A 16,904-nucleotide genomic window follows, 5' to 3' on the forward strand; every position below is an offset into this window, starting at 1 on the left:
AAGATTTGCTTTCCCAAAATGCAGCACCTCACATTTATCTAAATTGAACTCCATCTGCCACTTTTCAATCCATTGACCCACCTGATCAAGATCCTGTTGTAATCTGAGGTAACCTTCTTCGCTCTCCACTATACCTCCAATTTTGGTTTCATCTGCAAATTTACTAACTGTACTTCTTATGCTCACATCCAAATCATTTATGTAAATGATGAAAAATAGAGGACCCAGCACTGATCCTTGTGGCACTCCACTGGTCACAGGCCTCCAGTCTGAAAAACAACCCTCCACCACCACCCTCTGTCTTCTACCTTTGAGTCAGTTCTGTATCCAAATGGCTAGTTCTCCCTGTATTCTGTGAGATCTAACCTTGCTAACCAGTCTTCCATGAGGAACCTTGTCGAACGCTTTACTAAAGTCGATATGTTTGAAGTTCATGCAGCTTTGGCTCCAAGTTTGAGCTCAAGGCTGAACTACGACATTGTGACACATCAGGGAGGAGGACAGTTAATTGGACTCGTGCTAGGAGATAGTCACACTACTTAGACCAGGGTCCACCGATATGGTCAGTGGTTGAGGACAGGAGGGGGTGACTGTGGGTGAAGCAGGTAGGTGGACCCAGACCCAGCGGGCAAACCTGCAGTTTTCCTGTAGCTTTGAGTTCTCTCAGCCTGTTTGGATGACAGGAGAGAGGAGGTGGAGGTGAATGAATAGACGGACCATGGAGCCATGTAACAAGTGGCAAGAAGAGTAACAAAGGATGTAATAGTAGATGATGGTGTGGTGAGGGGGATTGACAACTTTTTCTGCAGCAAAGAGTGAGAGTTCGGGGGTTGTGTTGCCTCCATAGCGATACTATTCAGGACACAGAGTCACAGAATAGTTTCAGTGTAGAAGGAGGCGATTCGGCCTATTGTGCCTACACTGGTTCTGTTACCTAGTTCTGATCTTTTACCTTATCCCGATATCCCTTAAACCATTTCTATCCAAGTAACCATCTAGTGTTCCTCTTGAGTGCCTCAATTGAACCTGCCTCCACCCCATGTCCAGGCATTGCTTCACAGACCCTAACTGTGTAAAAATGTTTTTCTCACATCAGTCTTGCTTTTCTTGCATTAAACATGAAATCTATGCCCTTTCATTCTTTTTTCGTTTATGAGCAGGAATAGCCTCTCCCTACCTATCTAGCTTGCTCATTTCAAATCTTCTCTAACCCTTCTTCGAGCTGGTCAGGAGCTTGCATTGGGTGTGGGAGAAAGCATGGGTCCCGGCCTCCCCATGACATCGCCACAAAACAGGCAATGCAAAATGTCTGCACTCAGCCACTAAGTCTACCCATAATGCTTCAAATTGGCCAAACCAGCTGCCCCAGACATTGCATGTACCTCAGGACATGACTCTTCCAGCCCCAGACCAAGAGAATATACTTCAGATTAACTGATAATGAAGGTCCCACTCTGCAATAGCCCAGCACCTCTAATTTCCTTAGGGCACAGCTGCTCCCACTAGGTGTCAAGCCTTCACAAAGGGTACCCAGACAAGGAAGCACCAAAGGTACTTCACTTGCCTTCTCAACAACACAAACACTTTGATACCCGGATGAAACCCACTAACACCTACACCAGCCAAGGATCGGAATCTCCTGAGTCAATTAAGAAACTCGTTGTCAGACACCGGACGCTTGAATCTTTTCAATGAATGAACTTTATTTCTCTTTGTCGTACAACGCACACCATTATCTCAACTCACATTTCATTGTTGTAAGGGTATAAAACTCCACTGTATCCTCTCTTCGCGGAAGAAGCTGTGGTTCCTTCTGAACAGCCTGTCAATGACTGTTTCTTCTGTCAAGTCTCTTCCTCGCCATCGCTGTTTGTTAAATAAATCCTTGTCAGTTCTCACTCCGATCTGTGTATTTCTGATCTCTGATTAATTGGGCTAAATTCTCTGTCAGGGAGGATCCAGTTGTCGAGATCCATGTAAAAGGATTCCTGATGAAGAGCTCTCCTGCTGCCTGACCGGCTGTGCTTTTCCAGCACCATGCATTCGGACTCTGATCTCCAGTATCTGCAGACCTCACTTAGATATCTACCACAGCATCCTACTGTTCTCCCAGATGAGAGGGACTCTCAATAATAATTCTTCTTGTCTTTATTTTCAGGTCATGGAATATGAGAACCGAATTCGTGCTTACTCCACTCCAGACAAAATCTTCCGATATTTTGCCACACTGAAGATCATCAATGAGAATGGAGATTCCGAAGTGTTCATGACACCCCAAGATTTTGTGCGATCAATCACGCCAAATGAAAAGCAACCAGAGAGTGAGTGAAAAATTGCTATGCAATTAGTATTTAAGTTAGTCAATTAACTTTGTAATTAAATGTTCTCCCTGTGTATCAACTCTCCTTCCTGTCTGCCACCTAAACACTTATACTCAATAAAGGAAAGTGTACCAAACGCCTCCTTCACTATCTGATTTATGTGGGACTCCACTTCCAAGGAAATGTGAACCTGCACGCCATGGTCTATTTGTTCAGCAACACTCCCCATAACCTGACCATTAATTGTATAATCCTGACCTGATTTGTTTTTCCAAAATGCAGCACCTCACATTTATCTAAATTAAATAGAACAAGATCACCAGTGACTCTTCTAAATCCAGTATAGGCCCATTGTTTCCTGAAAAGTTAATGTTTTACTCTCCAAAAATCAGTTGAGTAAACCTCTGTGAAGTGATTCAAATGCAATCCTATCCTGTTTTTAGATTAGATTAGATTCCCTACAGTATGGAAACAGGTCCTTTGGCCCAACTAGTCCACACCGACCCTCCAAAGAGTAACCCACCCAGACCCATTTCCCTACCCTATATTTACCCCAGACTAATGTACCTAACACTATGGGCAATTTAGCATGGCCAATTGAGCTGACCTGCACATGCTTGGACTGTGGGAGGAAACTGGAGCACCCGGAGGAAACTCACATAGATATGGGGAGAATGTGCAAACTCCACACAGAGTCCCTCGAGGCTGGAATAGAACCCGGGTCCCTGGTGCTGTGAGGCAGCAGTGCTAACCACTGAGCCACCATGCTGCCCTTTCTTAAATTAGGAGAGAAATAAGGAGATGTGGCCTCACCAATGCCTTGTATACCTATACTGAAACTTCCCTATTCTTATATTCATTCCTGTGAAGATGAAAGTAATAAAATAGATAAGGAAGACTAATGGATGGGGTGCATTTCAGAAGGGTTTTGATAAGATCTAACAAGTTAGTAAACAAATAGGATCACATAAGATTGAAGATAATACACCAATACAGATTAATAATTGGTTGCAGGACAGAAAATAGAGTGGAAATAGAATCATAGAGATGTACAGCACGGAAACAGACACTTTGGTCCAACTCATTCATGCCAACCAGATATCCCAACCTAATCTAGTCCCATTTGCCAGCACCTGGCCCATTTCCCTTCAAACCCTTCCTATTCATATACCCATCCAAATGCCTCTTAATGTTGCAATTGTACCAGTCTCCACCACTTCCTCTGGCAGCTCATTCCATACACGTACCACCCTCTACGTGAAAAAGTTACCCCTTAGGTCCCTTTTATATCTTTCCCCTCTCACCCTAAACCTATGCTGTCTAGGTCTGGACTCCCCCACCCCAGGGAACGGACCTTGACTATTTATCCTATCCATGCCCCTTATGACTTTATAAACCTCTATAAGGTCACCCCCTCAGCCTCTGATGCTCCAGGAAAAACAGCCCCAGTCTATTCAGCCTCTCCCTATAGCTCAAATCCTCCAATCCTGGCAACACCCTTGTAAATCTTTTTTGAACCCTTTCAAGTTTCACAGCATCCTTCTGATAGGAAGGAGACTAGAATTACACACACTATTCCAAAAGTGGTCTAACCAATGCCCTCTCTGCCACAACATGACCTCCCGACTTCTATACTCAATACTCTGACCAATAAAGCAAAGCATTCTAAATGCCACCTTCACTATCCTATCTACCTGCGATTCTACTTTCAAGGAGCTATGAATCTGCATTCCAAGGTCTCTTTGTTCAGCAACACTCTCCAGGACCTTACCATTAAGTATACAAGTCCTGTTAAGATTTGCTTTTCCAAAATGCAGCATCTCCCATTTATCTAAATTAAATTCCCATCTGCCACTCCTCAGCCCATTAGCCCATCTGATCAAGATCCCGTTGTATTCTGAGGTAACCTTTTTCGCCGTCCACTACACCTCCAATTTTGGTGTCATCTGCAAGCTTATTAACTGTACCTCCTCTATTCACATCCAAATTATTTATGTAAATGATGAAAAGTAGTGGTCCCAGCTCCCACTGGTCACAGGCCTCCAGTCTGAAAAGCAACCCTCCACCACCACCCTCTGTCTTCTACCTTCGAGCCAGTTCTGTATCCAAATGGCTAGTTCTTCCTGTATTCCATGAGATCTAATCTTGCTAACCAGAGGAACTTTTCGATCGCCTTACTGAAGAACATGTAGATCGTGTCCACCACTCTGCCCTCATGAATCCTTTTTGTTACTTTTTCAAAAAATCTCAATCAAATTCGTGAGACATGATTTCCCATGCACAAAGCCATGTTGACCATCCCCATTCAGTCCTTGCCTTTCCAAATACATGTAAATCCTGTCCCTCAGGATTCCCTCCACCAAATTGCCCATCACTAATGTCAGGCTCACCAGTCTATAGTTCCCTGGCTTTCCCTTACCACCTTTCTTAAATAGCCAACCTCCAGTCCTCTGGCACCTCACCTGTGACTATCGATGATACAAATATCTCGGCAATCACTTATCCTAGAACTCTGTGGGAAGCTAGGCATGCCTGATCAGGGCCTGGGGATTTATCCACTTTTATGCATTTCAAGACATCCAGCACTTCCTCCTCTGTAATTGGATATTTTTCAACATGTCACAATCTGTTTCCCTACATTCTATATCTTCCATAACCTTCTCCACAGTAAACACTGATGCAAAATACTCGTTAGGTATCTCCCCCGTCTCCTGTGGCTCCATACATAGTCTTCCTTATTGATCTTTGAGGGGCCCTATTCTCTCCCTAATTACCCATTTGTCCTTAATGTATTCATAAAACCATTTGTATTCTCCTTAACCCTCTTTGCCAAAGCTATCTCATGTCCCCTTTTTGCCCTCCTGATTTCCCTCTTAAGTAAACTCACACTGCTTTTATACTCTTCTCAGGATTCACTCGATCTCTCCTGTCTATATCTGACATATGCTTCCTCCTTCTTCTTAACCAAAACCTCAATTTCTCTAGTCATCCAGCCTTCCCTCCACCTACCAGACTTTCCTTTCACCTTAACTGGAATACTGTCTCTGGATTCTTGTTATCTCATTTCTGAAGGCTTCCCATTTTCCAACTGTCCCTTTTATCTGCGAACATCTGTCCCCATCAACTTTTGAAAGTTCTTGCCCAATACTGTCAAAAGCCTTCCTCCAATTTAGAACTTCAACTTTTAGGTGTGGTCTATCCTTTTCTATCTCTATTTTAAAACTAATAGAATTATGGTCACTGACCCCAAAGTGCTCCCTCACTAACACCTGCCTTATTTCCCAAGAGTAGGTCAAGTTTTGTACTTTCTGTAGTAGGTACATTCACATATTGAATCAGAAACATTTCTTGTACACACTTAACAAATTTCTCTTCATCTAAGCCCTTAACACTATGACAGTCCCAGTCTATGTTTGGAAAGTTAAAATCCCCTACCATAACCACCCTGTTATTCTTATAGATAACTGAAATCTCCTGACAAATTTGTTTCTCACTTTCCCACTGACTCTTAGGGGATCTATAATACAATCCCAATAAGGTGATCATTCCTCTCATATCTCAGTTCCACCCAAATAATTTTCGTGAATGTATTCCCAGGAACATCTTCCCTAAGTACAGCAGTAATGCTATCCCCCCGCCAACACCCATCCCCACTTTCTGTCCTTTTCTGTGGCATTTGTATCCTGGAACATTAAATTGCCAATCCTGTCCATCCCTGAGTCACTTTTCTGTAATTGCTATCTTCATGTTCCTACCCATGCCCTGAGTTCATCGGCCTTCCCTCGGCCTCTTGCATCGAGTTAAATGCAGTTTAATTATAAGTCCTACTTTGTTCTCTGCTTTGTCCCTGCCTGCCCTGACAGTTGTGACTTGTGGTACTGCAATGGTCAGTGCTTGGGCCACAGCTATTCACAATTTCCATCAGTGATTTGAAATGTGGGTACCAAATATTGTGTTTCAAAGTTTACTGCTAAGGCAAAATTAAATGGGAATGTGAACTGTGAGAAGAAGGTGTGATCATACTATGGCTTTAGGTGGTGTATTTTGTCCTTTTTTTAATAAAGAAAGATTGAGTCAGCGGTGCTGAGCAGTATTCTCAAAGCCAATACAGTAAACAGCTTGTGAGGCCTTGGGATTTCTTTCAAAGGTAGAACAATAGAAGCAGCCTGAATGGGTAGAGTCAAGCTCCCACAGAACCAGGAGTTTTAGGTTTAGCTTTCTGCGGTTGCTGGAGTCTTGTACCTGGGTGTGGAAGCTCTTAATACTCTCTCTGTTACAGCTAAAAGCTGGGGTTCTATTCCTGCTGCTGGAATTGCATGTGAGACCATCTATTTTACCGACTTTGCCTTTGCCAAGGATGTTTATATGGGAAAGTCAATTAATAGCAGTTAAAATGTATATATTGTGAACCATTTCAATAGAGTTACAGTTAAACCAATTATTTTCTTTTTATTTTGTCTGTATTTAACTGCAATATAAAAATAAAGTGTGTTTTGCTTAGAGTCATGTAGTTTGGCCAATTGAATTGCACCTTACATTTGATAAAGAAAATTAAGAAGTTAGATTCTAGGCTATCTTTTTAACATATTTTGAGGGGTTTTGATCTGGTCTGTAACAAAGGCAAGAAGGCCTCTTGAATTTAAATATACTAAGTGAGTGGGCAAGAACATGGCAGATGAAACATAGTGTGGAAAAATATGAAATTGTCCACTCTGGTTGAAATAACAGAAATGCAGAATGTTGGGAAGTGTTCGTATCCAGAAGAGCATGGGTGTCTTTGTTCATGGATCACTGAAAATTAACGTGCAGGTACAGCAAGCAATTACAAAGACAAATGGCACATTAGCCTTTATTACATGAAGATTTGAGTACAGGAGTAAATGACTTTCTACAATTGTATATAGCCTTGGAGAAATTGCACTGGGTATACTTGGCAGAGAGCAAATTCACTAGGCTCCTTCTTGGCAAAACACGATTTTCTGATGAGGAAAGATTGAGAGATGGCAACTTTATTCTCTGTAATTTAGAGGAATGAGAGATGATCTCTTGAAATGTACAAAATTCCAACAGGTGGCTGCAGGAAGGATTTTTCCTGTGGCCTAAAATCAGGGACACACTCCGATTAAGAGGACGTTTTTCATTGGGCCATAGGAGGTTGAGGGTGACCTTCTGGATGTATGTAAAATCATGAGGGGCATAGATAAAGCGAATAGCAAAGGTTCCTTCCCTGATGTGGGAAGTTCAAAACTAGAAGGCATACTAGAGGAGAAAAATTTGAAAAGGATTTGAGGAGCAACTTTTTTTACAGAGTGGTTAGTCTGTGGAATGAACCACCAAAGAAAGTGGTGGATGCAGGTACAGTTACAGCATTTAAAAAACATTTGGATAAGTTCATGACTGAAAAGGTTTGGAGGGAAATGGGCTCAATGTAGACAGATGGGACTAAGTTAGTTTGGGAACAGGTTGGCGTGGACTAGTTAGGCCAAAGGTTTTGTTTCCATACTGTGTGACTGCATGACTCTGTAAGATACCGGCTACTTATGACCGAGATGAAGAGAAGATGATGGGGAGTCTTTGAAATTCTCTACCCCAAAAAAATCGTCAAGGCTCAGTTCTTGAGTTTACTCAAAACAGAAAGCAATAGATTTGTCAGTATTTAAAACATTAAGGAATGTGGGGTTTCCTAAGAAAAATGATGTTGAGATAAAAGATCAGCCACGATCTTGTTGAATGGCAGAGCAGACTCGAGGGACCGAGTGGCTTCTCCTGCCCCTATTTCCCATATTCATTTGTAATGAATCCCACCCTTCCATTTGCCTTCTGAGTGAAGTGAAACGCAGAAGTCATTATAGTTCCAGAGGACCACTGGACAGACACAGCTACTGGTCACCGACATCCCTCAAGTGAGGGTTGAGTTTAAGGAAGGGCATTCTTTGTGACCTCAGCCAATCAAGTAATTGAACTGGCTCACTCTGCATCAGAAACCAACGGTCCAGCCAACTGAGATTCATGTGACCATCAAGCATATGGGGCAATGAGCTGCAGTAAGACCCCGTTAACGTAACATGATTTGAACTTGCAACCTCCTGTTCCGTAGGCAGGTGCATTACCGTTGTATCACTTGCCCATTCAGTTGTTGTACCTGCATGCTGGCTTTTTGTAATCATGTACGAGGACACTCAGATCCCTCAGTAGCACGGAGTTCTGCAGTTTGTCTCCAAATAAATCATATGCTTTTTTTTGCCAAATTGAACAAGTTTACATTTTTCCATCTTTATCTGTTAGGTTAAGCCTGCGGGCAAAAAATTATTTATACCCCTTCACAGACTCCTTATTTCCTCTTTACAACTTTCTCTCCTACCTTGTCTCATCAGCAAATTTAGCAATCATACATTTGGTGCTTCCATCTAAGTCATTGATAGAGCTGGTAAATTAGAATTAGCATTATTGTCACATATGGCGAGCCAGTTAGAGGCAATAAGGAATTTACAAGAGCAAGGGGATGTGATGGATGGCAGTTATAGGAAGGGGGAAAGTCTCAGATACAGTCACGTAGATGGGTTAACTCCAGGAAAGGTAAGAGACATAGGCAGGTAGTGCAGGAATCTTCTGTGGCTATCCCCATTTCAAACAAGTATGCTGTTTTGGAAAATGTAGGGGGTGATGGACACTCAAGGGTGCGTAGCACGAATAGCCAAGTTTCTGATATTGGGACACGCTCTAATGTAATGAGAGATATGTCAGGTTCCAAGCGATCGATTGTGTTAGGGAACTCTCTAATCTGAGGTAAGACAGATGTTTCTGTGGCCAGCAGCAAAAAATTAGAATGGTTTGTTGCTTCCCTGGTGCCAGGATCAAGAATTTCTCAGAGAGGGAGCAGAATGTTCTCAAGGGGGAGAGGGACTAGCAGGAGGTTATTGTACACATTGGAACCAACGACATAGCAAGGGAAAAGGTTGAGATTTTGGTGGAGGGTTGTATTTCAGACTGGAGGCCTGTGACCAGTTGAGTGCCGCCAGGATCAGTGCTGGGTCCGCTACTTTTCATCATTATATAAATGATTTGGATGTGAGCATAAGAGGTATAGTTAGTAAGTTTGGTGATGACATCAAAATTGGAGGTCATAGAGATGTACAGCATGGAAACAGACCCTTTGGTCCAACCTGTCCATGCCGATCAGATATCCCAACCCAATCTAGTCCCACCTGCCAGCATCCAGCCCATATCCCTCCAAACCCTTCCTATTCATATACCCATCTAAATGCCTTTTAAATGTTGCAAGGGTACCAGCCTCCACCACATCCTCTGGCAAATCATTGCCCAGTAGATCTCTTTTATATCTTTCCCCTCTCACACTAAACCTATGCCCTTTAGTTCTCGACTCCTCGACCCCAGGGAAAAGACTTTGCCTATTTACACTTCCATGCCCCTCATAATTTTGTAAACCTCTATAAAGTCACCCCTCAGCCTCTGACGCTCCAGGGAAAACAGCCCCAGCCTGTTCAGCCTATCCCTATAGCTCAAATCCTCCAACCCTAGCAACATCCTTGTAAATCTTTTCTGAACCCTTTCAAGTTTCACAACATCTTTCCGAGAGGAAGGAGACCAGAATTGCACGCAATATTCCAACAGTGGGCTAACCAATGTCCTGTACAGCCACATGACCTCCCAACTCCTGTACACAAACTCTGACCAATAAAAGAAAGCATACCACTATCCTATCTACCTGCGACTCCACTTTCAAGGAGCTATGAACGGGATCTTGATCAAATGGGCCAATGGGCTGAGAAGTGGCAGATGGAGTTTAATTTAGATAAATGTGAGGTGCTGTATTTTGGGAAAACAAATCTTAGCAGGACTTATACACTTAATGGTAAGGTCCTAGGGAGTGTTGCTGAGCAAAGAGACCTTGGAGTGCAGGTTCATAGTTCCTTGATAAGTGGAGTTGCATGTAGATAGGATAGTGAAGAAGGCGTTTTGTATGCTTTCCTTTATTGGTCAGAGTATTGAGTATCGTTGTTGGGAGGTCATGTTGCAAGTGTACAGGGCATTGGTTAGGCCACGGTTGTAATATTGTGTGCAATTCTGGTTCCCTTCCTATTGGAAAGATGTTGTGAAACTTGAAAGGTTTAGAAAAGATTTACAAGGATGTTGCCAGGATTGTAAATTGAGCTGTAGGGAGAGGTTAAATAGGCTAGGACTGTTTTCCCTGGAGCATTGGAGGCTATTCAAAAGGGCCACAACACACTGCAGCACACCAGAACAAGGTATTCGCCAAAAACGGACATCCTCGCAATTTCATCAACAGATGCCTAAGGGAAAGACAACGGAACGAGGACATGCCGCAACCCAAAGGACTAGCCACACTACCATACATCAAGAACATCTCTGAAATGACAGCCAGACTACTGCAACCACTCTGACTTATAACAGCACACAAACCAACAGCCACACTCGGACAACTCACCAAAACGAAGGACCCTTTAGCCAGCATGAGCAAAACTAATGTAGTGTACAAAATCCCTTGCAAGGACTGCACAAAACACTATATAGTAGCCATACACGCAGACGACAAGCAACATGAATTCGAGTGGGACAACACTACCATTATAGGGCTAGCGAAACAAAGAACAGCCAGGGAATTCCTAGGAGCATGGCACTCATCCACAAACTCCATCAACAAACACATCGACCTGGACCCAATATACCGGCCACTACAGCGGACAGCTGAAACTGACAACCGGAAGCGGCAGGGACAGGCCACTATAAATGCCGGAAGAAACACCACAGAAGCGCTTCACAGGAGGCTTCCAAGCACTGAGGATGTCACCTAGACAGGGGACGAAACGTTTGTAACAAAAACTTCCAGCTCGGCGAACAGAACCACAGCAACACCATACTTGGCCACAGGGTGATTGCCACGCTGTGCTGAGAGGATGCCACTCATCGTATCTATCCTGAGGCAAGGAATTCCAAGGCTGAGAGTTCTGAGGTCACAAGGTCAGAGGCTGGGTGTTCCGAGGGTAAGGGGAGGAGGAAAAAGACAAAAGGATAAAAAAAGAGAGAAAACAAATACAAACAGATGGAGCAGACGAGCTCTGGCAGAAGCATCCCATTCTATTGCCATCTCATTGAGCCCCTAGCAGTGATCCCTCTCGCATTCCCACTAGTTACATCTCGAAGATCTGAAATAATCCATTTATTCTTACTTGCCATTTAAACATAAGTCTTCGTCTGTCATTCAGTTATCATGTAGCAAGTTAGGCTGCGTGCCCTCTATACTCTTGGACATCAAAGACTGTGCAAGTGGCATATAGGTACCTCCCATTTGCAGAGTAATGAGTTGCTTTAAATTGCATCAACGTCCTATTTTTGCAACAACAAATAAATGCCTTTGAACCTCTATCTTTGGTCATGAGAGAGTAAGATTCAAATTCTTCAGTCAAGTATACTGAAATGGAAAATTGCATCTCAATACTTTTACCTAGCAATCAAAATCCAATTTAGTATGGAGATGTGCTCAGTTACTCTCCTGCTATAGCCTAGGGAGTTAGTAGCAGGTAAATGTTATTTTATACTTTCTGCAGAACTGCTTTTTATTCTGGCAGAAGAAAACAAAATATTCAAATAAATTCATATGCCTTCAGACTAATGAATATTGAGGTGAAATAAATTTTATTTGTAAGAGTAATAATCAGAAGGGTTCTGTTCATCAACAAATCTTGGAACTTTGCCAGCTCTTCTGTTCTTTACTGAGGAATGTTGAGAAATCCTGGCTTACTGCCATCTTTTCGCGTAAATTTGGCTTGCTGTCATTTAGATATCAGGTAAGCAGTTGTAGTTAATTCACTAAATGTCCTACTGTATTGTCAATGGCTTGCTCAGGGCCTAGAACACCATTTTGATTGTGTTAAGGTGGAGCATTGTTTACACCAGTCGTTTTTGTGATTAGGTATTTTTTTCTGCAACTCATTCAGGACTTAACTGCGCACATCCTGTCCCGTACCTGGTCTCTGACCCCACTGACATTACAGCGCTCAGCAGTCTTATTGAAAGTTTGCTTCACTTTATATCTGCAGGCAATTGCAACCTTGTCTCTCACTTTACACATGCCTTTTAGTATTCTGCGTCGTTGTTCGTCATTGCTGAAAGATGAAACTCAGCCTTTATTTGCTTAACAACATTTAGGCATTGTAATTTTAAGACACAGACCCACTTCATTGCCAGAAAGCATTGTGCATTGCATGACATCACCTTGCTATCTTCAAAACAGTGCATCATTTAATATACTCTAAGCAACGCTTCTCGTGAGATCTTCTAGTAACACATGTTACTAGATTAAAGTATTATAGCCTGTCAAGTTAGAACTACAGTTGCATTTGTACTTTTCAAAATTATTCATTGGAAAATGAAATGTTTTGAAATGAGTTTTAAGTCTGAATTATGTCTCCATGGCACTGTGATTAACTAAGCATCTGAATTAATAAATCAACACCAAGCTGTTTGAGAATTGTGCGGTGATGTTCAATCATAACCCAGTGTTTCTGTTTCTCTTTTTTTCTATTCAGATCAGGGTTTGGACCAATTTATAGTGAAACGATATGATGGAAAGGTTAGTAGCACCACATCTTGCATGTTATATAGTCGCAAGCATGGTTGACTCTAACTTCTTAGATTAAAGAAAAGCCAGGAAGAGACACTGACCTGATGTGCATTTTATTTTGTGTAGGAGTACATGATTGATGGTGAATTATCTTGTGATTTTCTTACAGTATCTTGTGCAAGATCTCTGTGCGATACGTAGTAAATGAAGGCTCACAGTGATCAACTAAATATTCATTTCTGGATAAACTAGTTGTGCTTCTAACCTTTTTATTTGATATAACTAATATTGTTTCTCCAATAGGCGAAATTCCTATCAACTAGTGCAGACTGTATCACAGCGTTTCAAATTCTGGGGTCAAGCAGCACAGTAACAATTTAAGTTCCCTTCTTTTGCAAACATGATCTCAGCTGTTATGCACTAAAAGGTATCTGGGCATACAGCTAGGAGCAACCTGAATGCAAGTTGTCCACCCTATGTTACCATGTTAAATTCAAGGGCATGACTGAGAGTATTGAGAAGTGAAATTTAGGGTTGATAATGTGTTGCATTGAATTACAACATAACCATTTTGTTTCTCCAATAAATATCAAGTAGATTTCTCAAACATTGTACTTTTTTTTTCATTTCCTGATGATGCAAGATTCAATTAAGTCTTGAAACAAACAACTAAAACACTGCAGAAGTTGGATAAGGACAGATGAATTGGTGGAGCCATTTTCAATGCTGAAACAACGTCAGCAAATTATTGAAATATTCTCACCTACCTGAAATCCTTGAGATTGCAGACTTTCTTCAGTTTCAAACATCGACTCCAAGGCATTTTAATTTTAGAATTTGGATAAGTTGATAGAAAATACTTTTAATTTTCCACATCCTTTCTCTTGGAATTAAGAGAGCACTTATCCCTTTCCTGAAAGTGGTGAGAAGAGCAATTAATTGGGTGAAAGACTCTGGAGAGAAAGTAACCTTTTGCTGTCTTAGTAATTAAGTGCTGGGCAAGAAGAAACCCTTGGTGATCACTTTCACTTGCCACTAATTAAATGGTCAATTAACTACCACAGAAGGGTTTCAACTTGCTTTTGGCCCAAATACCTGACTTCACAGCAGGCAAGAAAAGTGGCTAGTTCCACAATTGGGAAACCACAGTGACCCACCTGCTAAATTGAGGGGATTGATGTCCTCAATTTGACCCAGCCTGGGGCCAACCAGGGGCAGGGATTGAAGCAAAGAAGTAGCTGCTGAAGGGCATCCTCTGCACTTGCCTAAAACCACCACATGACCCATTCTCCCTGAATAAATGCCCTGCCTTCTCGCTGTTGGAACCCCTCCAGCAATGATCTCTACGTCTTAGATGCTGCTTCTGACAAGGGGGACTTCAACATCGAGTCCCGTGATTCGATTAGAAGCTGACTAGTCAACTTTTACCTGATTGAATCTTGATCCGGTGAACTTTCTTATTGATGGGGGCAGGCAGTCAGTCGCACTGAAAACATCTGCCTCCTTTCTTGATGTTTGGAGAGCTCAATCTGAACTAGAATTTTCTGTTTACTGGGTGCTCATTAAATAGTTGATATTAGGGAATAGAAACTTGTACAGTAATAGTCCCTGTTTCTGACTTTTAAATATATGTCACCCCAACAACAACAACTTTTACATGTGGCTAAACAGTTTAACAATGCAAAATAAAGTCGAGAAACAATCATTGTCCTCCCATCAGCATTCACACTTCCAAAGGTCACTGTGCAGCAGGAACTTTGCATTCTGTAACCCCTGTGAGCCAAGTCCAGCCCTGACATCCAAATTATCTATGCAGATGAAATCGGCCAACTCAAAACAGACTGAGGATGCAACTTAGAACATTCCTGGTTTCTACAGTCAACTATAAATACTGAGCCATCAAAGTACCTATGAATTACCTTTCCTTCCCATAAATAGTAAATCTGTGACAACCGATTGAAAATGGAGAATTTATTTTTAAAATAATTATTTGCACCTCTGTTATGCAACAGTAATATGCAGCCACCAGACCTTATTAACACTTTTTTTAAAAACAAGTTGACTTTCATTGCAATATGCAGACTTGACAAATTGATTTTTATTTTCTGACTGGCACTATTTGCTTATGCTGGTACTGAATTCCTTTTTTAAATATTTAACACATTTGTTTTAAGTTGATGTTTTTACAGGCACAACAGCAGTTAAGATATAGATCCCCCTGTGGCTAGAATACTTTATCTATGTGTATTGTTAATGTGTACATCACAAATTAATTTTCCCCACCAGTGCGTTCATGTATTTGTTATGCCCAGCATTGTCGTAATCGCACAACTTGATGGATGTATTCTATCTGCCTAATATTTTTTTCCCTAGGAAGCAGATGAACTGCTCTTTTTTTCGTAGCATTGAAGACTTTTTATGTTTTTTGCCTTACAATGTCACAGGAACTTCTGTATTGACATAATGCTGTGTTTATTCTTCGTGCAGGAAAACTCCCAGTCACTCGGCGCGTTTATGCTGTTCCTAAGTTTTCAAAATTTATTTTGATAAGTGCTGACTTTGCAATTTCCTCCAAGAGTTCTATGCTGAATGATTGATTTATTGGAAAATTAGCAAAATTCAATGTTTCTCATTGTACAGGGCTTTTTTTGAACCTTTTGTAGAAATAAAACGTATTGCATTTCTTGATGAGCTAACTATTGAAGGACACCATAGTAAAGGATTAAAGCTACAAAGTTATGTTAATCAAGATAAAAGAAGTGCAAGTATAAAATGGAAAACCAGTTTTATTGTGAAGCCAGCATTTCAACTAAGGATAAACATGATTAGATAATAACTTTCATTTTGATTTGCCCTCACTAGCTGCATTCATGAAGGACACAACTCATAAAAACATGTTTGATTGCCCCAACGGCCCATTATATTCAGGAATGTTCTTTAGAAAAAGCAATATGGTGCCACTACTACCTAGCCCTGGTCTAAAAGTGACTCTCAACAGTTTTGTCTGCATCTTGAGTTCATCCCCAGGTTCTTTTTGTATCACTATCCAGTCTGACTTCAAACAAATCTTTCAGAATTTTTCTCTGTTCATGCTACCTCATTTAAGTTCAATCACCTGGAAAACCCAAGTCAAATTCAGACTTGAATACTGCTCTCATTGCTGAAGAAATGTGTTCACCCTTGTCCTCGCCACACTCCCACAGTCCTGTTTCCTGGTCGATCTCATCTTCATTTTACTATTTTCCCTAGCTCTTTGGGTTGTTTGAAAAATATGAATGTGGGGTGCTGTAATTTTGCAAATGTTTGCAGTTATAATTTGAGTGTTGCAAACTTACTCTATTCTTTGCTGTGGTGTAGTCTGATAACTGTTTCCTCTCAGTACACTTGTATTGCAATTTCATAACCTTTTCACTTATTCTTTGGGCTGTAATCTAGCAGTCCTGTTTTTTTTCACCTACAGGTGGATTGCAATTTAATTGCAGTTTAACTTTAACCCTACAGGTGTGTATTGTAGTTTCACTATGGCTGTTTTGTTTCTTCTACAGATGTGTTGCAGTCTTCGTATGGCTGTTGTTTCTCTAAAGGTATACTGCAGTCTTGTTGCTGTTTTTCTATGGGTGTAATGCAGTCTATTAGACTGTATAACACTTGATAGAGAACTGTAAAATAACAATAGATCTGCAATAAAGCACACTTGTGCATGTCCTTGGGTCATTTCTGCAGGTGTAATATTCTAATTCTGAAATGTTTTCTAGATAGAGAAGTTGTGGGTCATACATTTTAACCAAACAGCACCTTGCCTATTGTCTGCACTCCAATACTAACATGTTTTGACTCTATTGTGATGGGTTTTTTTTAACATTCTGTGAGTCTCTGTGCGTTTGGTCTGCCAAAGTTTTAACATTGTCAGCTTACCAGAACAGAAGCCTAATGATCCCAACCAAGCTGTTGTTGCCTTTAAATGTTGATGTAGCCATTAA

General features: G+C 41.3%; 1 protein-coding gene across 6 annotated transcripts in view; it reads left to right on the forward strand.

Annotated features, from left to right (window-relative positions):
* The window catches only part of micu1 (mitochondrial calcium uptake 1), a 108,247-nt gene that overhangs the window by 49,451 nt on the left and 41,892 nt on the right, over positions 1 to 16,904 (forward strand). For 3 of the 6 annotated variants that reach the window (XM_043679124.1, XM_043679122.1, XM_043679125.1), the window contains exons 5-6: positions 2,159 to 2,321; positions 12,890 to 12,933. In XM_043679124.1, coding sequence (XP_043535059.1) covers positions 2,159 to 2,321; positions 12,890 to 12,933 — 207 coding nt within the window. Of the gene's footprint in view, positions 1 to 2,158; positions 2,322 to 12,889; positions 12,934 to 16,359; positions 16,426 to 16,469; positions 16,509 to 16,904 lie in introns of all 6 variants that reach the window. The other 3 variants (XM_043679120.1, XM_043679121.1, XM_043679123.1) reach the window with 2 other exon arrangements.

Source organism: Chiloscyllium plagiosum, chromosome 38 (genome assembly GCF_004010195.1).
Source record: "Chiloscyllium plagiosum isolate BGI_BamShark_2017 chromosome 38, ASM401019v2, whole genome shotgun sequence".
NCBI classification, from domain to species: Eukaryota; Metazoa; Chordata; class Chondrichthyes; order Orectolobiformes; family Hemiscylliidae; genus Chiloscyllium; species Chiloscyllium plagiosum.